Source organism: Ochotona princeps, chromosome 14 (assembly GCF_030435755.1).
Source record: "Ochotona princeps isolate mOchPri1 chromosome 14, mOchPri1.hap1, whole genome shotgun sequence".
In the NCBI taxonomy this organism is placed as follows: domain Eukaryota; kingdom Metazoa; phylum Chordata; class Mammalia; order Lagomorpha; family Ochotonidae; genus Ochotona; species Ochotona princeps.
The window spans coordinates 47,808,439-47,834,157 of NC_080845.1; the positions used below are offsets into that span (position 1 = coordinate 47,808,439).

At 37.5% G+C, this 25,719-nt stretch overlaps 1 protein-coding gene across 9 annotated transcripts in view; it reads left to right on the forward strand.

Moving 5' to 3' along the window:
• The window catches only part of NFIB (nuclear factor I B), a 231,201-nt gene that overhangs the window by 134,438 nt on the left and 71,044 nt on the right, over positions 1-25,719 (forward strand). For all 9 annotated transcript variants that reach the window (XM_012925804.2, XM_004581094.4, XM_058672282.1 and 6 more), the window contains exon 3: positions 439-492. In XM_012925804.2, coding sequence (XP_012781258.1) covers positions 439-492 — 54 coding nt within the window. The remainder of the gene's footprint in view (positions 1-438; positions 493-25,719) is intronic.

Sequence of the window (25,719 nt, forward strand, 5' to 3'; positions counted from 1 at the left end):
TGTGTATTTTGCTCACTGAATAAAATTGTATTTTGGGGTTTTTAAAAGCATGTTTAATTATACTCAGATTGCATTTTTGGACGGAATGTATGTGCATTATTTTCTATTGGTACTGATAGGCCTTGATATTTGCCTAACATTCAAACCATCTTTACAGGGTTTACAGCCAGACCTTTTGCTTCAGAAATGTCTTTGCTGTTTCCATGAAATGTAATAGAGCAATAGTTGTTTCCTCCCCCCCCCCCCCGCCAGCGTGGAAATATGTTTAGGCATCCATCTAGGTTGACGAATAAAATATTACCATTGAAAGGCTCAGCAAAGTAAATGGAAACACTGAACCTCATTGTTGTATCTTTAACATTTTTTAAGTCCTTTAGAGGATTGTGAAATTCTTTCAAGCAAATTAGAAAGAAAACGCTTTCTGTGATTTCTTTACAGATTCTGGACAATCAGGAAGTCCCAGCCACAATGATCCTGCCAAGAATCCTCCAGGTAAATATGTGCTCCAGGACGTTTGCAATCTGACATTGTTGGAGAACAAAGGCACCACTGTATAGATAAACAGCCCATAATTGGTCAGCTGCCTATTTTGTTCTGGCAGGCAGGTATGATTGGGACAAGATGTGATTGTATTTAGGCCCTTTGCAGTGGCAAATAGTTCTCTATTGGCGTCATCAGTATTTACCTATTCATCAATGTTTTCAATTTTGTCAGTGTTTCTTTAAAAATTGACGCATGTATTTTATCTGTGTTTCTTTTGGGTGCTAACATGCCTTAATGCTATAAAAGCTAAAGTACTTTTGACCTTTCCTTTAAACTTTGAAGGAAAAGAGAAAAAAAAAGTCATATTCTTAATTATAGTTTATCCACCTTCATTACTTCATCGTGGGGTCTGTTGTTGGTTATGTTTTCACCAAAGGATTTTTGCAAGAGTTCGTATTCTGTAGGGTTTTTATTGGAGGCCCAGAATCAGGAAATAATGGAAATTGCACTTTTTCTTTACTATAAGGTGTGCCAAATACTCTCTTTATTTTCAGAAGCTGTTCCAGATCTTAAAAGGGACTTTAATAACTCGGCTGTCTTCATAGCTTTTTTGCTCCAAAGTTTGAATATCCAGCATTTTAATTTTGATTGGAGAACAACGTTTTGTTCTCAGGAGCAAATACTATATTATATTTTAGCTATTGTAAGAATTTTAATGTGTAATTATGACTATCGTGAAAGAATAAGAGTAAACTGAAAAAACAAAACGCAGACAACAAAAACTCCAAAGCATTCACACATATTCTGTTCTACCCCAAATAATCACATCTGTTTGTCCATTGATTATATTTTAAAAAGCTTACAGAAAGCAGTTAATCAACATTTTCTTTGATAGACTCAGCCTTAGCTCCTTGTTTATTTCACCCTTTTTGTAATAATGCCTAGGTAAAAATGAGGTCAAGATAACTGAAGAAGAAAGAAAAAAAAAGGAATTATCAGAAGAACCTTAAAATTACAAGCAAAGTTATTAGACTAACTTTCCTAAAAGTGATATCAGAATGATACAACCAGAGATGTACAAGGATTCTTCAGAAATTCGGGGGAAAATGAAATCCCAAGATACATTTATTTTGGTACAGGGAATTTTGACATCTGTGCAAAATTTTTTTGTAATTATCATTTTAGCATGAATTCGGCAAAGCTACTCCATACAAGTAAAAATATAAACCTGGAACAAAATATGTTTTTATTTCTGAGTCATGCCTATGTTTTTTCTTTATCCTCACCGTAGAAAAAAATCTTTTCCAGGTACATGTTAGCTTACTATATTTCACACAAAATTATCAAAGAAAAAAGTTCTATTTACAGATTTAAAAAATGTATAACAAGCTGATGATTGTTTTCACAAATCATTGAATAATGCTATAAGCTGAGAGTAATACATTAGAAGAATGAATGATTTCATGTGTAATTCACAATTAAACTTATTTTGTTTTTTTGTACTGATATGACATTAGAATTACTTCAGTTGTCTTTCCCTCAATACAATCTATTTGGATTACAGGACTATTTGTCAGAAATTTTCTGAAAATGGAAAAAATTCCATTAGTCTGTAGTATTTCTTAACTTTGCAAGTATTCTTTTTAGTTGAAAAATATTTCTGTGTTGTATTTTAGCCCAGAGAATTGAAGCCAGATATTTTCTAAAAGCCTTCATACTCATTTATAAAAACTAGAAGGAAAGAGCCTTTAGCAGGAAAAGAGTTGATAAGTATCATAAGTCAGACTAAACAAAGGATTTGTTTTTGTGGTTGAATGGCAGTTTGATTTGAAATTAATAAAGCAGCTATTGTTTGAAATGCATTTCTGAACATATACTGAAGAGATTATACATACCCCAAAACATTCTCCACTTGAACTAAATAAATCTTTGTAATGGTTATAGATGTAAGAGTTTGATTTTTCAATGTTTTTTTTTTTTTTACAAGCTTGTTACATTTTTCTTTTGCTGGAGCAGAAAGATTCACTGGAGCCTCTTCATTTTCTTCTGTTTGTTCATAGTGTAGCAGACTGAAACAGTCATGGTAGAACACTTCTAATTTTTTCTCTTTTGAATTTCCCTTGGAAATACAACGTTTTGAGATTTGTGAATTGAAACTGGGATGTTACCTTTTTGGACTGCTTGAAAATCGTATGTGTGTGTATGTGTGTATAGTATATTAAAAATCGGTCTTTCAGAGCTAGAATGTAATAAAACACCCCATAGTCCAAAAAATACAGTATATTTTTGTTTTTATTAAAATGTATTCCATAATTTTAACATGCTTTATATGTCATTACATTATGCACTTAACTTTAAAGTCTACTAGCAAATTGTGTTATAAACTTACCATGGACCTTAGTAAAGAATTTTTTGATTGAAGAATTGGCCATGTAATCTCTTGAAATAAATCAAGTCACCAAGAATGTAGGTTGTTTTCTCATTTGAAGTGTAAAAAATTAAAAACTTATTAAGTTTTTGTTAGTTAAAATTACACTCACTGTTAATACTCCTCAGTACAGGCATCTTTGGCGTTTTGTAGTATAATCGATCTTTTCTCTCTCTTCTGGCCTTGGCTAAAATGTGAAATCTGCAAGGATGATATTCAATATCTTGAGAAAATGTAACCTACTTGGATGAAAATTCAATCCACTGCTGCAAACAATGAAACAAATTACTTTGCACTTGTATTGTTAATACCAAAATGAAACTATTTTTTTGACCCACCTTGATTACCTAAAATTTCTCATCACTGATATTTTTCTACCTGGGGTGTGTAACCTTTGGACATTGCTGTGGTTGCTTCTGTGTTTGTGTCTCAGCCACAAAAATTGAAGCCATTTTGGAGGTACAGTTTTTTCTTTTTTAATTCAGTTCTCCACTGTAGAGGCAGACTCCCACCAAATTATCTTGCAAGTACTGATGCACGTGGCTACCTGCAAACTGAACACCCCTTTTTATCCTGATGTTTTGTCAACATCAGACATTTCTGATATGGGAACCATGTTCTTGCTGGTTCAAAAGGACCTCTGAAGTTTGGCCTTAATGCTCTTCAAACTGAAGAGTGCATGTCTACAGATAGGCGGTTCATTTTCAACTTGTGCTTCTCAGTTGGAATTAGTGTATGAACACAAGCAACAAGACAAATGCAGCTTTTATGGAAAGAATATTAGGTGTTTCCTAGATATTTTTTGTCTGCCATTTTGATAAGCATGAAATAATCTTTATGGTGTTTTATTAAACCTGAGGGTCCTTAATTTCTTTAAAAATGGAATGAAGAAAAGTTTATTTTTGTGCAAAAAATTTGAAAATTCATGCATAGCTTCTTCAGAATAGTTATCTTTCAAAAACTTTTAAGATCTCCTATTGTGCATAGATTTCAAAGTTTCTATGCTAAAATAAACTTAACTTTTCTTTTTCTTAAAAAAAATTATTTGAAATTCAGTGTAGGAAGAGAGAGGGAGAGCCAGAGAGAGAATAAGAGAATCTTCTGTTTGCTTCCTCTCCCCAAGTGAACATAAAAGCAAGGACTGGGTCACCAGAAAGGAGGAGTCAGAAAGACCATTCCAGGCTCCAGGTGAGCGGCAGGTGCACAAATATGTGTGCCTTCATTTGCTGCTTCCCAGGCACTACCGCGTGGAGCAGCATGGGAGGCAGAACAACCAGGATCACACAAGCAATACAACAAGTTGTGTGGGCATCCCAACTGGTTCCTCAACGCACCGCCCTGCAACACCTGCCCCTAAATGAATGTATTGTTAATTCTATTATTCATGAACCTTTTGAAGTACCCTCCCATTTGTTGTTGAGTATTTTCTTTGTTACCTGCTGGAAATGGGTATCATGATTTTCTCAGAGCTAAGGTGCTCTGACATAGAATCCAAGGAGATGGTGTTGTTGTTTTGGTCATGGACCACCAGGCTATTTCAATATTTTATTTTATTTCATAAAAGTAAAAACAAAACAAAGCACCAGGCCTGGCACAGTAGCTCAGCGGCTAAAGTCCTTGCTTTGCGTGTGCCAGGATCCCATATGGGCGCCAGTTCTTATCCTGTCGGCCATACTTCCTACCCAGCTCCCTGCTTGTGGCCTGAGAAAGTAGTCAAGGATGGCCCAAAGCTTTGGGATCCTGCACTCACGTGGGAGACCTGGAAGAGACTCCAGGCTCCTGGCTTCGGATTGGCACAACTCCGGCCATTGTGGCTGCTTGGGGAATGAGTCATAGGATGGAAGATCTTCTCTGTCTCTCCTTCTCTGTATACATTTTTCTTTGCAATATAAATAAAGAAATCTTTTAAAAAAAAACCACCCTGCGATGCTAGGATTTTTTTTCAAAGATTTATTCATTTATTTATTTTGTTGGAAAGGGCAAATATACAGAGAAGGGGAAATACAGAAAGAAAGATCTTCCATCTACTGGTTCACTGCCCAAGTGGCAACAATAGCCAGAGCAGGCCTGATCCAAAGCTAGGAGCTTCTTCTGGGTCTCCCATGTGGGTGTAGGGTCCCAGAGGCTTTGGCCATTCTCCACTGCTTTCCCAGGCCACAAGTAGGGAGCTGGGTGGAAAGTGGAGCAGCCGGGGTAAGAACCGGCAGATGCAAGGGGGAGGATGCAGCCACTAGGCTCTTGGCCAGGTCCTAGGCTATTCTTTTGTAGAAGTTAGATATTCAGTTACTTCTTCTTAACTACCAAACTGATCTCTTCTAAGCAGTAAAATACTAAGAGTCTTTTCAACAAAAGAAAATAGCTACCATGGAACAAACAGGAATAAAATATCAATTTAGGCATTTAGGTCTAATATGATTTCCAATAACCTAAAACCCCATTACTACTTTTAGGAAATACTTGATCAACTAGGTCGGGTCACAGTGTTTTGAAATTAGCTTTGATTTGTTTTATTGTTCTGAGTTTCTATATTCATTGGACTACAATCTTTTGGACATTCTAATCTCTATCACTTGCCTAATGCTAGCATGGGTGATATCCAAAGAAAAGACAATGTAGAAGTTGGGTTTTTAGTTTCTAAGTCAATCCCAAACTGCTGCTTGATTTTGTAGTTCAGAAAAGTGCAGTTTTGTGGGAAGCCTTTTCTTAGCTGGTAAATCAAAAGTGGTCTTTGCAAATTTTGAAATACAAATTTCGAAGCGTTTCTTCTAACATTTACGAAAACTTAACTGATCTAGAATGGCATGAACTTAATTACCTTTCTTTGTATTTCTCCTTCCTTCCTTTCTTCTTCCCTCCTTCCCTCCCTCTTTTCTTCCTATTTTATAGAGTGCTTCTCTTGCATTTTTGTGTTGTCTTATGCATGTATCCTGTAAAAATACCTTAGAATGATCAGCACCATATATTCAGTGTCTATAGATTAAGCAACCTATTTCTTCTTTGGAATAGAGTTGAAAAGAAATATGTATTTTAATGAATTAAACAAAGACTATTGATTAATTTCTTATGAGTATATTAATATACTTTCCTTGCATTTAAGAAATTTTTTAATCACAAACATTTTGAGTTTGATAATTCTCCAACCTAATTTTATGGATACTGAAATTAAGGCCAATCTTCATTGAGAATTATCATGAAATTTTTAAAAAGTCAACCAAATCAATACTTGGAAACTCGTTCAGCATCTGTGTAATTCATGTTCATCTATTGAGATCATGAGGACCCTTGTTTGCTTGACCTTTCACCTTTTATGTTCCAATTTTGGATAATGTTATTATCCTCTGTTAGTAAAATGCTATGACTTCTTTTTGCTGTTTGACTCTGAGGGCACTTAAACATGAAAGCTCTCAGGAACCTCGTAAAAGCATGTTTTATCTTAAAATCAGGTCTTCAAAATTAAAAGGGAGCACTGATTCTGATAAAAAATATCATACCCCACTCTTCCTAGTTAATAAGTCTATATCCACCCCTTTCTCCTCATTTGTTGTATACATCAATATGAAGATATGTTTAATGGGAGGAAGTGCACAATTTAATGATTCTTAGAAATCATTTAAATTTTGGCATTAGGCAATATGCCATAGGTTGTAAACCTGCTTTCTATCCATAAAAAATATAAATAGAAAGACACTAAAAGGATCGCTTGACAGTTGGTTAGGATCTGCAATCATAGATAAAGCTTTGAAGGAATTTGAGAGGGAGGTCTGTACAAGTCTGTCCTAAAGTTAATTTTTTTTTTTTTTTTGGTAAATAGCATTAGTTTCATAAACATTTTTTCTTTAGTCTCTTATTTGTGGAAACATCACATTCAGTGTTGCTCTGAATTTTCAAATTTAGAATAACATTCAAAGTAAAGGAAGAAAGAATGAGGGAAATGTTTTGTTCACAAATTACTGTTGAAAAGCCTGAGAGTGCATAGCCCTCTGCTACCTTTTTATAGGCTACCTTCTGAATACTTGTATGAAATCTGCTCCTCAAAGGTTGATCTGGATAACAGTTGGCATGTTGCCCAGCCTCTTCAGTGGGACTAGCCTGATTATTTGTAATATTTAATTGGAAAAAAGAGACTGTGAGTCCTGAGAGAAGGAGTTTTTTCCACTTATTTCCCCAATCATGTATCCTTTCAGGCAATAAATAATATTAACTGCCCACTGGCTGCTGGATTCAGAATTAAATATGCCAGATTGTAGGAATATGGGTTGAGTCAGCTCACTGCTAGGAATAAAGACAGCCATTTGCCCTTGTGAAGTTGGGAATAAGCATCATTCCACATTAAGGACAGAAATGGCTTAGTTTAGAGGTAGATTTTGCAGCCAACAGATATGAATTGAGCATTAATTATGTGCATGCTTCTAGGCTATAGAAAATTTTTTTAAAACATGAATTACATCAGAGCCTTTCCAAACACCCGATCTTTTCTGTCTGTAAACATACACACACACACACAAATGTTATAGATATTAGCATATAATATATAGTATTTAGGTCTTACAGCTCAAGGGTCATTGGAGTTCATAATTGTGAAACCCTATTTTTGACCTCTTTAGCAAATGTGGTGCAGTAGAAAAGTGAATTTGGAATTAAAATTTTCCCCAAATTAATACTCTGTCTTCTGCAGTGCTCATATGGACCATAGGGAACACTGAACAAGTCAACCAACTACAAAAACTTAGTGCAATCAGTTATCTCCACATCAGTTATGAGGAGGTGGTAGGAGAGTAACCCTGGAAATGAACGGGTGCTTGATAAAAGCAAGGCTTTTTTTTTTTCATCCTACTCTTCCAGCTGGCTTGATTCAAAGAAGTATTTGTGCAGGAAGTATCATTAAATGTGGAACTAAATAGAAATGTGTTGAACTTTTACACTTCTCTGAACACTTAAATTGACCTAGCAAAGTCTGAGGGCAAGATAAGATACATAAGCATAGACTGAGATTTTATAAAGAGATGAAAGAATCCAATGTTTGAAACCTCATCATGAAATAGAATTGGTTTCAGATTGTAAACTTTGTTGTAAGCATTTGGGCATCAAAAGAAAGGCAGAATAACATTTTATTACTTAGTTTTTAATATTGGATAAGAAAGAATACAAGTGTAGTTTTAGAGTGCTTCTTCCCTGGCAAGGCTTTATCTGCTAGAACTGTATGTTAACATTGTATACACTTTTTTTCCACTTGTCTTTCCATGGTGTTACTAGTTTATGAAGTCAATTTTTCTGTTTCCATTTAAAAATATACTCGACTTTACATTCAGAAATCAAGTATTTCAGCTCTGGTTTTTTATGAAATGATGTGAGAAGCTGAGATTTTGTTTGAAAAAGTATTTATTTTTTCTTTTTATTATTATTATTTCTAATGATAGAATTTTGTAAGTATAGGGATTCCACCCTCCCTCCCACTCTCCTCCCTCCCATTCTCCTCAACCCTATTTTCTACTATATTATTATAATAATAGAGTCCTTGAGTAACAGTCGCAAGTGCATCATTCTTTCTCATTTAGTCTCCACATATTTATTCAAATTTTACTTTGAAAGGTCCCTGGAATCCCTCTCCGTGCCTCTCAGCTTTCATTACCCCCTTTGGGCTTGAAGCACTTTTTTTTTTTTTAACCTGAGAGTGTACCAGATTCTTGGATTCCCTCTTTTTTTTTTTTTTTTAAGATTTTTTTTTTTTTTATTGCAAAGTCAGATATATAGAGAGAAGAGACAGACAGGAAAATCTTCCATCCAATGATTCGCCCTCAAGCAGCCACAATAGCCAGAGCTGTGCCAATACGAAGCCAGGAGGCTGGAGTCTCTTCCAGGTTTCCCACGTGGGTACAGGGTTCCAAAGCTTTGGCGTCCTCAGCTGCTTTCCCAGGCCACAAGCAGGGAGCTGGGTGGGAAGCATGGCCACCAGGATTACAGCCAGCGCCGATATGGGATCCTGCAAAGCGAGGACTTTAGGCACTAGGCTACCGTGCCCGACCCTTACAATTCCTTCTTATCTCCCCCGTCTTTCTTTTCTCTGATCCTATATGAATATACTTTCTGAGACACCAATCTGACTTGCTTCTGTTTCACTGTTTATAAGCCTGTTGTCTGTGCCATTGGTTTGTCTGCTGCTCAACATCAGGAAGTGGGTTCCTTTGGTTCTTCTCTTGCATGCCATGTGCTCTTTGCTCTGCCAAGATTATTTTATCCTCCCCACAAACTCTTGTTTAGTCTTTATAGGCAAATTAGTTCGTGCATTGTCTCAGATTGCCCAGGCAGGACTGGACATCTCTGTCTCCATGAGGTTTGCTGCTTGGTACATTTCTCTCTCCCAGTAATTCGATTTTTCCCCCATAGTGAATATGCTGTAGTAATTCAGTTCTTTCTGCTTGACACATTCTGAGAAAAATCACTCAAGGAAACAGCAGATGTAAATGCAGTCACCATGTCAAACATTTTACTGTATTTAAAGATATGTGGGAAGAAACTTATCTGTCTTTGCCCATTGTCTCAGTATGTTATTGGCAACTGCAGGTCAAAGTCTATTTTTGTTTTCATGAGTGAAAAACTTAACTCATTGGTAATTCTAATATATGATTAGCAATTTTTCCATTGTTCTACTTCCCTGTACTCACTATGGAGCTCAGTTTATTATGGTACATTGCCTCTTGATAAAGCAAGTAAATATTTTGCTCAGTCTATGATTAGAGCCATTTCTGCTACAAAGAGAAACAGCAAAGTTTATTGATAGCACTGTTCAACAAAACCAGGACAGTTTGGGGGCCACAGGTGAGCTCTCAGGGACAATGTCATGGTTGTAGCTCTTGAGAAAAATCACACTGAGTGGAGGATGAGGAGGAGAGGATGAAAAGGAAGCTTGAGTGAATCATCCCTCCTCGGAAGGAGCTCAGGGAGTAGTGTCCGCTATTTTCTGAGGTTGTGAACCTGGATCACTGATGAAGAAAATGGCTTCTTCTGCTTTGTTTTTGGAGTTACTAGATGCTCAGTGACTCTCATCTTTTTCCCATCCTACATATTTTCAAGAGTGCCAAGGGTGCTGCTTTTCCTTAAATCCAGGATCCACTAGGTACATAGTCATAGTGTGATTTGAACAGTAAATACTCTGCTTTCACAGTGTTGGGAAGGAAAAAAGTAGTTCATGGTGAGAGTTACTCAAACTTGTCTTAATAGTTTATTACTGTATTTGAGATTCTTACAGTATGTGAAATGATGTCATAGGTAATGTACAGTCTGAATGGAATGTTAATATATTGATGTAGGCACTCAATTAATTTATGTTACATCTAGTTTCAGAGAACTTCCAAGATGATTTCACAAAAATAGGTTGTAATCTGTTAAATTTTAAAAGATGGGGCTACAACACATGCTTCTGTCTCTGTTGAATGTCTAAGTTCTCCATGGGGAAGGTCCGAATTCCTGTGTTAAGAGAGGCCATGGACAGAACTGGCAGGGGAATAAGGGGTGGTTCCCTTGCTGGACAGCTACTCCCACTGGAGAGCGTGAGCTGGAATGGAGGTAGACCAGACTAGGCAGGGCTACAACACCTGTGCGCCTCATGCGGACCAGATCAGGGAAAAACCAGGCTGGGATGATTATTCCTACTGGTACAATCTACAATTAGAGTGGGTGAAGGTTGTTGGGGCTTAGCCACAGCATCAGCTGGCAGAAGTTGGCTCTGGGGGCTAATTCTGTCAAATTAAACCACAGACCCACCTGGAGAGTGCATAATCTGGGAGTGGCCTGGGAGGGAAATAATGGGCTCCTCCCTCTTAGGTTACCATCCCCCCCATGGGAGGGCACAAAAACTAGGACAGGGGCTGGGGTGGCTAGACAGAGAGACACCCAACAACATCCGTGAGGGCTGAATAGTTGAGCTGGTTAGATGGAACAAGGTTTTAATATCCATTGACATGTATGAGAGCAAAAGGGGACGTGGGACAGACTGGACTAGTCTGCTACACATACTGGCAAACCAGGGTAGGGGGCAGGCCTGGTGGGGGTTATTGTGGGTCGCTCCAACTAGGCTGCAGCTCCCACTGGTTTATGTGAGGGCCGAGTATGTGCTGGGCAGAACCAGGCTAGACTGCAAACACCCATAGTTTCCAGTGGAAGACAGGGATGGAAACAGAACTGACCCAGCAACTGCAACCACCAGCTGATCGGGGCGATGAACTGAGCCGGACCCTGTGCTTGCTAGTACATACAAGAATCTGGTCTGGGAACACCTCAGACAAAGTTTGTTTGGGGATCCCCTCAATCGAGCTTCTGGACTCAGAACCCTAACCATCAAAAGACAGAAGACAGAGCAAGTCAATCAACCACCTCAGCTATATGTTGGCAATGAAAATACTGGGCAAACGGAGACTCTATGATGGACTATGTCAATCAGTGGATTCTCATCATGCTTGGAGTGGTGAGAGTGGCAACAATTCAGAACTGTTGAACTATCAAAACCACTTGAGCAAGACCCTCGGAGCATGCCCCACATCTGGGACCTGGGGTGGGTGGGAGACTTGGTGGGGCTTGTCCCTTAAAATCCCCTTTTAACATCAGATATTAGGGAAACAATATGGAACTAATTGTCTTGCCCATCTTCCTGTAGTGCTTGAGCCTTTTTACTCTAATTATGTCAAGATTGTCAAATAAATATTTAAAAAAAAGAGGCCATGGTCATACTGCCAGTGGCTGAGGCTATGACTGAGCCTGTTGCGGTGGGCAGTGTTTCGTGCAGGTATCTTATGTTCCTTTTACAATGAGTACCCACACCTGAAGTTTACTCTCTGCAAATCCTTTGCTTTGCCTTATTTAAAAGGTTTGCTTTTATGGCATATAGGTGCAATTTAATAATACAAAACACTTTGCTTTTTGGCAATGGGAAGCTAGCATGTTTTTTTCTGGACTGCAGTGGAATGGACTTTCTCCAGGCTAGTTAAAAATCCATGAACTTGGGCCCGGCGGCATGGCCTAGCAGCTAAAGTCCTCGCCTTGAAAGCACCGGGATCCCATATGGGCGCCAGTTCTAATCCCGGCAGCTCCACTTCCCATCCAGCTCCCTGCTTGTGGCCTGGGAAAGCAGTTGAGGATAGCCCAATGCTTTGGGACTCTGCACCTGCGTGGGAGACCTGGAAGAGGTTCCAGGTTCCTGGTTTCGGATCGGCGCAGCTCCAGCCGTTGCGGCTCACTTGGGGAGTGAATCATCGGACGGAAGATCTTCCTCTCTGTATATCCGACTTTGTAGTAAATAAATAAATCTTTAAAAAAAATCCATGAACTTCAGAGAAATTAAGCTTTCTTGAATTGCCAACTTGTATGAAGACACCAAGTTATCTCTCATTACCACATTAGAGAGTGCATCGTCCTTAGAAAGAGGGCTTCATTTCATAGCAATATGTTTGAAACAGCAAAAATATGATGAGATGTGCACCTAGACACCATGCTTTAATCTTTTCCTACCTTATGGTCTTAAGAAAGCCAGTTTAAAGACATTAAGCAAATCTACTAAATTTTCATTTTTCTGTTTTTTGTGACTGTAAAAGAATATCAAGATGTCAACATAATGTGAGCAAGTATTTTAGTGTACTAATTTATGCCATTGACTTTTCAGATTTGGGTAGTATATGCTACTGTTGCTCGTGGGTCTGGTTCCTTTTGTTTACTTACATATTCTAGAACATGGGGCAAACTTCCGTTTTTGCTGTAATATCTTTAGTTCTTGAACCTCCTAGAGTTATTCAGCCTATATTCTATCCTATGTTCTGCCACTTGGTCGAAGTCATGTCCCTGCAGCATTCATGAGAAAGACTTGAACAGTGCCTGATTATTTTTCAGGTTTAATTTTCTCATCTTTATCATCACGTGAACTTGGAAATAACATGAAGCAGTCATGTGATGGATTGTAAGACTTTAGCTAACAGTATACTCTGTTGCACATTGGATACAGTGGTATACTCTGTTGTATATTGCATATTGTAATGGTTGCAACATTGCATATTGGAACATTGCATATTGTGTGGCTTTCCCAGGTGCTGGATCTAAGAGGAGCAACTGAAACTTGAATTCATTGCACCACAATGCCAGTCCCCACTGTTATCAATTACTACTTTTTTTCTGAAGATTTATTTATTTTTGTTTAAAGTTTATATTACAGAAAGAAGGAGAGACAGAACAGAAGGTCTTCCATTCACTAGTTCACTCCCCAAGTGGATGCAATGGCCGGAACTGAGCTATTCTGAAGCTAGGAGCCAGGAGCTTCCTCCGCATCTCCCATGCGGGTGCAGGGTCCCAAGGTTTGGGGCCATCTTTGATTGCCTTCCCAGACCACAAGCTGGGAGCTGGGTGGGAAGTAGAGTAGCCATAATATGAACCAGTTCTGACATGATCCTGATGCGTGGAAGGCAAGGACTTTAGCCACTAGGCTACTAAACTGGGCCTCCCCCTCAATTACTACTTTAGAAATTATTTATACCCTCTCCATTTAATACACTTGCCTACATCCTGTTAGTATCTTTGTGGCTATTAGCTTTTAATAAGATTTATTTATATTTATTGGAAAGAATTGCAGAGGGAGGAGACAGAGTTATAGGGAGAGGGAGAGGGAAGGGGAAGGGAGAGATATAGAGAGAGACGGAGAGAGAGAGAGAGAGAGGGAGAGATCATCCACTGATTCACTTCCCCGATGGCTGCAAAGCCTAGAGCTGGACCAGTCTGAAGCTAAGAGTCAGTAGTGGGAGAAGGGCCCCAAGAGTTAAAGGATCCTCTACTGCTTTCCCAGGTACATTATCAGGGATCTGGGTCAGAAGTAGAGCAACGTGGACTCAGACTGGTGCTCAAATGGGATGCCAGTGCCACAGACAGAGGCTTAATCTACTTTGCCACAGCACCCACCCCAGAACATTTTATCAGCATTGGGAAACAGGTTCTGATATATGCGTTACAAGTATGTGGTGGGTTCTCTATTATGCACATCTGATTATTTTATTTCTGTCTTTATTTGATGCCACAGTCCTTATTCTGAGCTAAACTTGACTTGTTAGCATGGCATGTCATAACTACCTTTATGCTTTTTACCACTGCAAACATGTGTACCACAATTCTTAGTCTTAGCAGTGCCTCTCTTTGGTGTCTTTGCTCATTGCTCCCCTCTCTAGAATGTTTGTACTTTCGTATTGCTTCCTGGGTAAAGAATTCCCTCGACTCTCTACTGCACAATATTTGCAGTTAATGCATCGTTTTGTCCCTCTTGATATGGCTGTTACAGTTAATCCTGTTCTCCTTGAGGTTAGAGTATGGTTTTTTTGTAAATCAGAGACTAGAAAGGCAGTGTTCAAGTCTTCGGAAGAGGAGGCTTAGACCAATGTTAGAGTAAATAATCAGTTCTGGCAGTGCATCCATCCTCAGAACTCAGTCTATGCCAGAAAAAGCAGGTGCATCTGCAGAAGTAATTACAGAGTCCCTCTCCTGCCCTGTAGGTAGACTACACACCAGATGTGACCATGTGTGGGAAATTCTCGAGCCTCTCCTCATGTATAGCATGACCTCATGATACATTTTTAGAAAGCCGAGAATTGCAATGTTCTTAAAATTAGTGATTCAGAATAATACTAAAATGGATTAAGTTTTCCTCTCCTAGGCTTATGAAGGGCAGAGGTGTTGTTTTTGTGTTTTTGTTTACTCATCCATAGGGAATGTACTATAATATTTCCAGAATTTTCTTCATCATGAATGTGGAACCAAACCAGATAGCTTTTTCAAAGCTGCAAAGTCAGTTGACTGATAATTGCTAATATTTTCAAAACTTGTTCTCATCACTCTGATTATTTCTGATTCTTTTTTGTGATATGAAAATATGACAATAAGAACATCTGGAGATCCACTGGTAGATCACTTGTTCAAAGAGGCGGGTTTTTCTTTGCCTTATTGAGGCATGATTACATAGTTATTTTATACAGATAGTGTAAATGTAGGTGAATTTACACACACACGTAGACACTGAGAGAGCACTCAATGTAATCACCATGATGCTTTGTCCATCAGTCTGCTTTTAAATTCGTTCCTTTCTCTGCTCCTAGATGACTCTCAGTTGACTTCTGTCTACTTTCTGTTACCATAAAATTAGTTTATCTTACTAGAGTTTTATATAAATGTTGTCATAAAACATGTTGTTGGTGTTTTTTTTTATAGTCAAGCCTCTTAACAATTTATTTGAAATGTATGCATGTGTTTGCAAGCATCAGCAGTCCATTCTTTTTTATTGCTGGGTACTATTTCCTTATGGTGCTATTGTTAAAGTTTATTTATTTTTCTTTGCTTGAAATATAGAGTTAGAGAGAGCAGCAGGAGTCAGGAACTTTTTCCATGTCCCTCATGTGGGTGCAGGGGTTGAGGTACTTGGACTAGCTTCTGCTGCTTTCTCAAGCAGCTTAGCAGGAAGCTGGGCTAGAAGTAGAGCAGTTAGGGCGTTAATAGACACCCAAGTAGGATGCTGGCATCGCAGGAGGATTCTTCACACCACAACACTGGCCCCAATGCTCATTCTTTTGCTTTAGTTTTACACACAAATGTCCTGTTGATCCAGCACCATTGATTAGAAGGTCTTTTCTTTCTCCTATGAGTTCCCGAGGTCCTTTTATCAAACATCAGTAGCCATATTTGAATAATGTGTATGTCTGTCTCTTGTCATTTCCTTAAACTATAGGTCCACCTTTTGCCAGTACCTGAGTTTCCACTATAATAGTTAAAAATAAATATCATTAGTTTTAAGGTACTTTGTATTTACATATTAATGCTAAAATTAGCTTGTCAAGTTTAATTGCATACAAACATACATGTACACACACAGCCTACTAGAATTTGATCTGTATTAGTAAGGCTTAAAGTTGTTTTGTTTTAGATATGTTGCAAACTAGTTGTAGCTAGTATATATAACATCCACCTTATACCTTTACTTCCAACTCAGATTCTTGCAACTTATCACCAAAGTTTCCCTGAGTATATGTCAAATGTTAAAAATATTTGTAGTCACTAAGTATGATACTGAAGGACAACCCCTTGTAAGATTCTTGGTGGTCTGTCCCGTAACCGTATCTATATATGCAGTAAACTAAGATGGAATAATGCTAGTGTTTCACTCATGTTTTTATCCATAAAAGGTAGTGGTATCTTTTTCCTGAGGAACTGTAGATCCACTTAATAATACTTCATCATCTTGGAGGTACTGATATTTTCTATCTGAACTTAAAAGTTCTGAACTCAGAGAACAGGTTTAGGGAAAGGGGGAGCAGTGGGAGAGGGGAAGCTGGGGATAGAAAGGCCTCCAGCTATCTGATTCTATTCTGTACTATATAGCCTTCAAAAGTGCTCCACTTTGGTTCTACATCAAACTTTTTACCACCGTTGATAAGGTTTGTTTGAAACCTGGTGGTTCTACCCTTCCAGTATCCACCTGCTATTATAGGAAGTTGTACTACCACGATAATATTTTGCATCTCTGGATGGGGGAGGGTGAAGAGGAGTAGAGTCCACTTGCTTGTAATGCCCAGTAAAAGGAAAAATCTGTTGTGGGGACTTGTTTGGGAGCTCTGGTTATTGACTTTGACTGACATGGTTACTAGTGTTACTCTGTTGTCCCTGTCAGTAGTCATTTATTGAATCACTTTATGTACTTTGTATTTTAACTATAACAATTTGTGGGGGTGCAATGTGATCATTTGATGTCTATATTGAATGGATGATATATTGTTGTTACTATATTTAATTTGTTAGACTTCACATCCAATTCACACATTCAGTATTTTTGAGGGATTTGATAAGTTGTTTTTTTTCAAAGTTAAGAACAGAAAGGCAGCAATGCTGGAGATTGAACTAAGGTACAGTTAAAGTACTTGGCACGAAGCTTGACATAATAAGTACTCAGTAAATGATAGCTATTGTTACAACACTTAAAAAATGTCATAGAAAATAGAATTAAGAGATAAGTTTGTTTGGGCATAGAAATTATAATTCTCGCATGATTACTTCATATTACATGTTTCAATGTATATTTTAACTCCCTGTTATTATTATTATTGCCATTACCATCTTCATGATGGATATTGATTTTATTCAAGGTAGGTTATTTACACAAAGTCTTTACAGCCAATTCTGCCAGGTCTAGAGCTGTCACTCTCAACCTGTACTATGCGCTTAAACTACGTGGCCGAAGGAGAGCCACACGGTCCTCTGAGCTCGATCCTAAGTAGACATATATGAGAAAGGAAACACAGCTGTATGTCACTATTGAGAAAATAATGGGGCGAGCACAAGGAAAAATAAGTTGTAAGCTCCAGAACACATCTTCAAATGTTCTAAAAGAGCATTTCTTCTACAAAGTTCTGCAAGAAAATTTCAGCCAAAATATTTTTTTTTACTTTCAAAGATAGAACTTTATGAAAGTAAATAATGACAAAAAGAAATGAGTAGCTGCAGTGATCACCGAACAATGGGAAAGGACGGAACACAGCAAGAAAATAAATTTTCTTCATACAATTCAAGCTGTATTTGAGGAATAGGAGACAAAACTGATATTGCAGAAGTAATCATTGACAAAGAAGAAAAACTAAAGATATTCTCTTTTAGAAAGAAATCATAGAAAAAAATTCAGTGATGGGAAAATAGAAAATTCAGTGTTAATTTAGACGTTTAGAGAAATCAGAGCTTTTAGGAGAGAAAAAGAATATGAGATAGGCAAGTAAAATTTTTATGTGCTAAAAATAAAAAAATGAGTTCCAGAGAGCTAACGGCAGCCTGTCAATAGCAATGAAAAAGACCTATATTTAAATGTATCCTTTTGAAATAATTGTATTTCATAAATGACTAAGAAAATCTTGTAATCATGCTGGATGAAAAATAAGGTACCTGGATATTCCTTTTTTCAACATTAAATACTAGATGACAATGGAGGAGAACTTGTGATTATGATTAATTTTTCTGCTCCAAGAGTTTTACCTCCAGTCAAAAGCATTAGGAATATATTTTTATTACTCATAGACCCCCAAAAAAGAAATCCTCACTTTCCTTGTAAAAGTTTCATTCGAAAATATATTCCAGCTGACAAAGTTATGAGTCAAAAATTTAAGATTTGGCAACAGAAAAATAAAAACTTTAAATATGGCTATCAATGTGGGCAGATCATGAGAACAGTAACAAACTGAAAGCTATATCTAATTGATTTGTATAAATAATATAAAAATTGCCAATATAAATAGCTTTTCTTCAACATTATATTTATGCTATAGTTTTATAATATATAAAAATGTATATATATATAGTAATATCAGTGCTCCTGGATACACCTTATATGTTACATTTTTAAAAATGTAGCAAAGTACAGATAATGCAAAATTTGCCGTCTTACCAGTTTTTAAGTGTACAATTCAGTAGTGTTGAGTGAATTCACATGGTTGTGAAACAGACCTGCAGGAATTTCTTGTCTTGCAAAACTTAAGTTCTACATGTTTAAAAAAAATTTTAAAAACTTTCCATTCCTGTCTGTCCTCACCCCCTTAGCATTCATTTTGTTTCCGTGAGTCCAACTACTCTAGATTAAGTGAAATCATACAGCATTTGTCTTTTTGTGATGAATTTGAAAAACATGTACACCTTATTTGAGAGGTGGTGTTGTGTATGTGTATATTATATAATATAATTTAAAAAATAATATACAGACACAGAGTGTGAGAGCTTCCATCAGCTGGTTCATTTTTTTTTTTTTTAGATTTTTGTTTTTATTTTGAAAGTCATAGTTAGGGAGTGAGAAGGAAAAATCTTCTATCTGCTGCTTCACTCCCCAAGCAGCTCCAATGTCCAGATCTGTGCCAAACTGAGGAGTTTGTATGAATCTTCCATGTGGGTGGCCAACTTCCAAGTACCTGGGCCATTCTCTGCTGGTTTTCAATGCCATTGGCATGGAACTGAATCAGAATTGGAGCAGCCAGAACATGAACCAGCAATCATATAGGATGCTGGCATGGCAGACACTGGCTTTAGGCATTATGCCACAAGCCGACCCTAGCGATTGCCTGTATGATTGGGATAACCCAGGGCCATATCCAAAATCAGGTGTCTGGTCTAAGTTGCTGGGACCCAATCATTTGAACCATCACTGCGTTTTCCTGGGGTCTGCATTATCAGGAAGCTGAAGCCAGGAGCTAGAGCTAGGACTGAAACCCAGCTGCTCTATTATGGGCCACAGGCAGCCCAACTGCAAGGTTAACCATCGTTTCTCCACACATCCCCACTGGAGGAGGAGCAGGGAAAGGTTCAGAAAGTAGGAATGTCAAGCTAGTGCTCTCAAGTGTTGTTGGGTTTTAATCAAGATACTTCCTTCCTTCCTTCCTTCCTTTTTTTAACTTAGATTTGTTGTTAGGTAATTACACTTCTTGGTGTCAAATAGATTTTTAGTACCCTTGTGTGGGCATTTAATCTTCAGATAATGAACTGCTGTTGTTCATGGAATAAACCTTAATGATAATAATTGATTGTTCTTTTGATGCCATTGCTGCATTTGACCTGATATTTTATTAGATTTCTAGAAGTTGCATCTGTTCTATGTGTGTTTGATCTCTGGTTGGTGGGTTGCCTTGTTTTGATGAAGGAGGTTACAAGTTCAGGTAACCAAGCTCTGATAGCCCCGTAATGACTCATGCAAGAACCTTCCTCACCACCCAGCCCACCCCACCACACCCCACCCCAAGATATTGTATCACTGTGTGGCCTAGGAAGCGTCGAAATGGCATTGAAACTTAAAGACTAGATGAAACCCAGATAAAATCCAGCTGTGCACCCATATGGACCTGGTGCTGTTTCCAAGTACACATGAATCTGCAGATCTTGTTCAGCTGCAGATTCTGGTTGCAAGGATCTAGGGTAGAGTCTTGCTGCTTTTCTAATGTGTTCCCCAGTTATGCCATGACTGCTGCTTCTCGGACCACATACTAGATATATTCTGAGAGTGGTTCCCAAGCCTCACTGCACATTGGAATCACTTGGGGGATATTAGGCATACTGCTTATATCAGAAAGGCTGAGGTTGGAATCTAAGCCATTTTCTAGAACCCCAGGTGGTTCCAATGTTCAGCAAATTTTGGGAACCACTGCACTAGGGTAATTGGTCTATTCAGGTTTTCCACTTATTTGCTCAATTCTGGTTATTTTTGTTTTAGTAAGTAATTTCCCATTTAAGTTTTCAAAGTTGTGGTCAATATGCTGTATGTGTTATTCTCTTATAATTTCCTTTAAGTGTATTTGGTTTCTATGGTTATGTCTCCTTTCTATTCTTGTACTTGGATATTTTTGCTTTCTGCTTTTTTCCTTAAACAGGCATACAAATGGCATTTCTGCTTTACTGGTCTTCAGAGGATCATTTTTAGCTTATTGTTTCAAATACTGTTTTTATTTCCTATTATTAATTTTACCATTTATCTTTGAAAAGTTTTATTAGATTTTCCTGCTCTTCCTCTTATGGTGAATAATTAGTTTTCCTTTTCTTTCATATTTTTCTTTTCATTCCTTTCAAAATAAGTTGTAACAGTTTCCTTTTTGATTTTCTCTTTGGTTCAAGGGTTGTTTTCTTAATTTTAACGTAATTCTAAGAATTCTGCCCCTTTCTGCTATTTTAACTTTATTTCCCATAGGTGAGACAGTGTGGCCTAAAAAATCTCTGCTTTTAAGGATTTGTTGAAGAACAGGATTAAAAGTTTTAAAGGCAGATGTAATAATAAAGCATCATTTGTATTTGGATAGCATAAAATCTGTATAATCAACATGTTCAATTCTAAAAGAGACATTTAAAATTTTCACCAATTTTTTTCTCAGTTTGTTTAATAGTTTTGTTTTATGTTTTTCTCCATGCTGCTTCATGCATAGGTGATTTATTAGTTATCTTCTTTATTAATATTACCTCTGTTCATACTTAATGATCCTTATCTTGTTTTCTGTTCATTTCTCTTCAGCTTTCTCAGTTATTGTTAATTGACACTGCTTTTTCTTTTTTCTGTTTTTTGAGTTTGCCTGATTTCGTCTGTCTACCCAGTTACTTGCACCTCTTTGGCTTTGCTTTGTTCTCATTTGTTTTAAACATGGTCCTTGAAATCACTGGCTTTTCTTCAGTTGATCTAATTTTTGTTGTCTGTAGGACATTGACTGCATTTTCACTCACTGGATCTTGTTTTTTCCTTGGTTAATTTGGAAGTTCTGACTTCCCTTTTTCTGCTCTTGAAATGTCTGTTCTTTACTATTTTTTGAAAATAATGTGTGGTTTCATATTGCTTCTTAGGTGTCTCGGTGATCGTCTGTATTTTAGAGAAGAGAAATGCGAGATGTAGAAGCGTTTAGCCACTTGCCGCAGGCTTAGGCAGTAGGAGGCAGGGCTAAGTCTGGGCAGTCTTGCTTTTTTAAGCACCATGCTCTGGTGCATTTGAAGGGAGACATACATTCCACAGAGAAAACATGAAAGGGAATGCATGTAACTTTGTTATACAATAGAAAATAAACACAGCCAACTTAGTTACCAGACAATATCTGTGCAAATGAAGTAAAAAATCCGAAGCACCAAAGATTTTCTGGGAAAATATTTCCAGCTGGTTTCTGACTTTTCCCCCATGTTACTTCAGTCACCATTGGGGATTTACATTTTATACTGAAGGACAAATTTCGTTCTAAATTAATATTGGAATGTTTAACCGTAGCTATCAGCTGAGAGCCAGTCTCAATGCAAGCAAGGATTATGTTTGCAAAGATTCATAATTCTATCATAATCATACTTTCCTTGTGTAGATAACGGATAGTGCAGATCAGCTGAGAAATGGAACATAGATGCAATTACTTCATTTATACAAAGACCCACCATTCTCTAAGGACTCTCTGAAACACAACTTAGAATGAGTTTTTTCAAACTTTGAATATCTTTGTGAAACCACAGTGTTTTCTATTCCAAAACTAAAAAACAAAACAAAAACACTGTCACTGTGCCATCGTATAAGACATGCATGTATTTCAGTGTGAAAACCTGACAAATATAACACATAGATTTCCACAAATTTTTAAACTACATGTATGCAGAAAATTTGGAAGAAATCATGGAACAAGTTCAATTGCAAATTAAAAGAACTATCTTCTGTGGATTAACAGACAGTTTAAGAATCCAGAACTATCTAAACACCAATAAATGCTATAAGGAAAGAAAGTGAGTACTCTTCTAATGCCAAGGATGCATTTGCTAATATTCAATTGCCATACTCTTCCAAAGACGTTTAAAAACTTGAAGAAAACTAAAAATAAGTGACCATTTCTTCAGATGATCAACGGTACATTTAACTTTGAAACCCTCTTCAGTAATCTCATTCCTCTATAGGAATAACATATCCTATCAACAGTTCTTGTTTTTATGTATTTTAACATTTGTTTTTCCAAATATTTTATTTTTGAATGCTCTCTACAAAGGAATAACATGTCTATGTGAAAAAGCCCCAACTTAATTCTAATTAAATGAGGATCATAACATTAATGTAACGACATCTTTCCTCTATTAACTTGCCACAATTAAAAACAAATCCCCACTGATATAGAATTCTGGCAGAAGCATGGTGAGATGGACACGTTCATGATCTGCACTTGGGAATATAACTTGAAATAAAGGAGTAAACCCTTTATGGAAAGCAGCTCAATAGTTTTACCAAGAACTTTAAAAGAATTTGTGTCCTTTGACCCAGTAATTCTATTTCTGGGAACTGCAGCCGAAGGAAATCATAAGAACTGCTGGCAAAGACGTGTGTATGAGGATGTTAATAGCAATACTGTTTATAATATTTAAAAAATGGGAAATAACCTAAAATGCCAAACCATAGGAGAATGGTCAAATAAATGGTCACAAAAAATATGATTCAGCCCTGTAATGTACAGGCATAAAAATCATGCCTTTGAAGAACTATTTAATCCAAAAGAAAAGATTTAATATTAACAGAAAAAAGCAAAATATTTCTGTAAATTTGATTTATTTTAATTTATAAAATTTTATTTTGATACATATATATATTTATGTTATACATGCATGAAAATTTTTTAAAGGATTTATTTATTTTTATTTGGAAGTTAGATATACAGAGAAGAGGAGAGATTGAGGAGAAAATCTTCCATCTGTTGATTCAGTCCCTGAGTGGCAACAATGGTTAGAGCTGAGCTTATCTGAAGCCAGGAGCCAGGAGCTTCTTCTGGGTCTCCCACATGAGTGCAGGGTCTCAAGATTTGGGGCTGTCCTTGACTGCTTTCCCAGGCCACAAGCAGGGAGCTGGATGAGAAGTGGGGCTGCCAGGACAAAAGCTGGCACCCATATGGGATCCTGGTGCATGTAAGGTGAGAACTTCAGCCACTAGGCTAGAATTGGAAAAGTTTTGATTCTCTCATATTGTTTAAATCACCATCGTGACCTAAATTTCATATTAATGGATGAAGTGAATTCTAAATTAAGAATAGAATTTTGACCCATGACCGTGAGATGAGGTTTAGTCTCTGTGCTGAGAATCTCTGTGTTTGGCGTTGTAGATAGTTTTATTTCGTGATCACAGCTTCCAGCATTAACCATGAACACTTCAGGTTGGTTGAGAAGCTGAAGATAAAACTCCATTTCATAGTAACTTGACTCCCCCAAAAACCGTCTAAGGCATAGTTGTGATACCTACAGCTGCATGGAGACTGGCATGGAGCTGGTATGAAATCATCTCTTTCACCTTTTGCAGAAAAGTAAAGCCCCTTTTTATACTCAGTTGAAGACTGTAAATAATTAGAAAATGTCCATGTGGTCTCTCAAGTCATTCTGTTTTTGTCTTCCAAATGAACCATGCAAGAAAATGAACATGGGATCACAGCCATGTCAGAAAGAAGGTTATGAAGGCTACCATGGAGTTTGGAAGTAATTTGTCCAGCTTTCTACCCAAAGTGAGAACTCTTTACAGCTGCTGGAAACTCCTTACCTCATGGGTCCAGGTTTCCGTATCTGTAAAATGGTGGCAATAATATGTCTTATCTCAGAGTAATACAGTAAGAAATAAGTGAATTTATGCTCATTCAGTTTTAGCACAGTATTTTGGCACATGTTGGCTATCATTACCTATGCAAAATTTTGCATTCCTTCTTAGGACCTTTCTCATTGGATGACAGATCTGTTTATTGAGCCAAAAAAACAGCTTCTGGGCCTATGCAGAAGTCTAATCTACTGTCTATGTTATCAGTCCTTCAAATACTTGAAGACAGCTTTCATGAATTTAATAACTGCTTTTCATGGTGTTTTTTAATTTCAAGAATAGAACACAGTAGACCATAAAAATGAGCATTATCAGTCTTCTTTTGGCTTTTCCATGCAAATGTTGTTTAACATTCAAATGGTCCTGATTATAATTTGAGATATTAACAGTTAGATATGCCATTGTGTTCTTCTGTTATTATTTGTAAAGGAGGTTAAACACTGTATTAACTTGTGAGAAGAGATTTACTCTTGCTTTTATTAGAGAAAAATAAAAAAGAAGTAAAATAATGTAATTTGATATTGCCTTTGAGACTTCAGTTTGTGGAAGTCTTTATTTCCTATTCAGTTTTATTTTTTAAGAAGCGTAGTTGTAGTGTAAATACAGCATCACATCCGTGCAGAGTTGTTCTTTTCTTCCTGGCTTAATCTGTTGTGGAATATTGCTCTGTAACCATTAAGCAGCTGCTCTACCTCGCCTTTCCTTGGGTAGACGAAGGGAATTTACTATATGAATGTCTGCAAATTGCTTTAAAAATCATTGGTCTTTGTATCAGCTGTTGGGATTTACAATAGTTTGTCTATGTGACATGTAAAAACCATCGTTCCAGAAGTCCCCCAGGAGCCTGCATGGGACTCGGTTAACCTCAATAATCTAGGTTTTGTTGAGGCTTACCCTGTATAGTATTTATTGCATAGCTACCAACCATTGGGAAACCCTCCCCGGTTATTTTTCTGAAAATCTCCAATATCTTCCTCCCCCTGTTTAGGAGTAAGCACTGTTAGCCAGGAAAGTTCTCAGCAATCCAGTGTGGTTTCTTTAAAATGTGTGTCTTCAGTGACACTTGTCCCTTGTAAAAGCTGTGCTGTGTGCAAAGACACATGAACATCGCAGCTGTCTGGCTCAGGTGCTTTTCTCATGCTGGGCCTGGGCCTGATTCCCAGCTCCCACTTCCACCCAGGGTCATTGTCAGCAGCACTACCCCTTGTCCCCAGGAGGCCTGCCTTGCCAATTCTCGCTGTGTTTGTGGCAAGAGTGCGTCCCATTAGGACCTGTGTTGTTTTTTGTCCAGTGGATTCCAGGCATTTCTGATATATTCTCACTGCTGTTCGTAGCTTTAAGGGAATTACTTTTATTTCTTCTAGTGTAAGGAATCAGCTTCCCTTTTCTGTGAAGTCACTGTTGAATTTGTCTATCTGTCCTCCCACTGGAAGAATTAGCCTCGACACGCTTCTCTCTCCCTCATGCTTTGGCTCCCCACAGTCCCGTGCACTGCTCCATTTTAGTAGGCATGGCCTACAAGCAGATGGACTTCTGGCTACTCATTGAAATAACAAGGAAACGAACTTCACTTTCTTTCTGGATACTGAGATAGTGCTCTGTATTCCTTTGTGATATAATTTACGTAAATATATCAAGATGTTCACCATTATTCACTCACTCATGCAATTTATCTTACAAGTATTTTTGGAGCTCCTGCTCTTTTAAG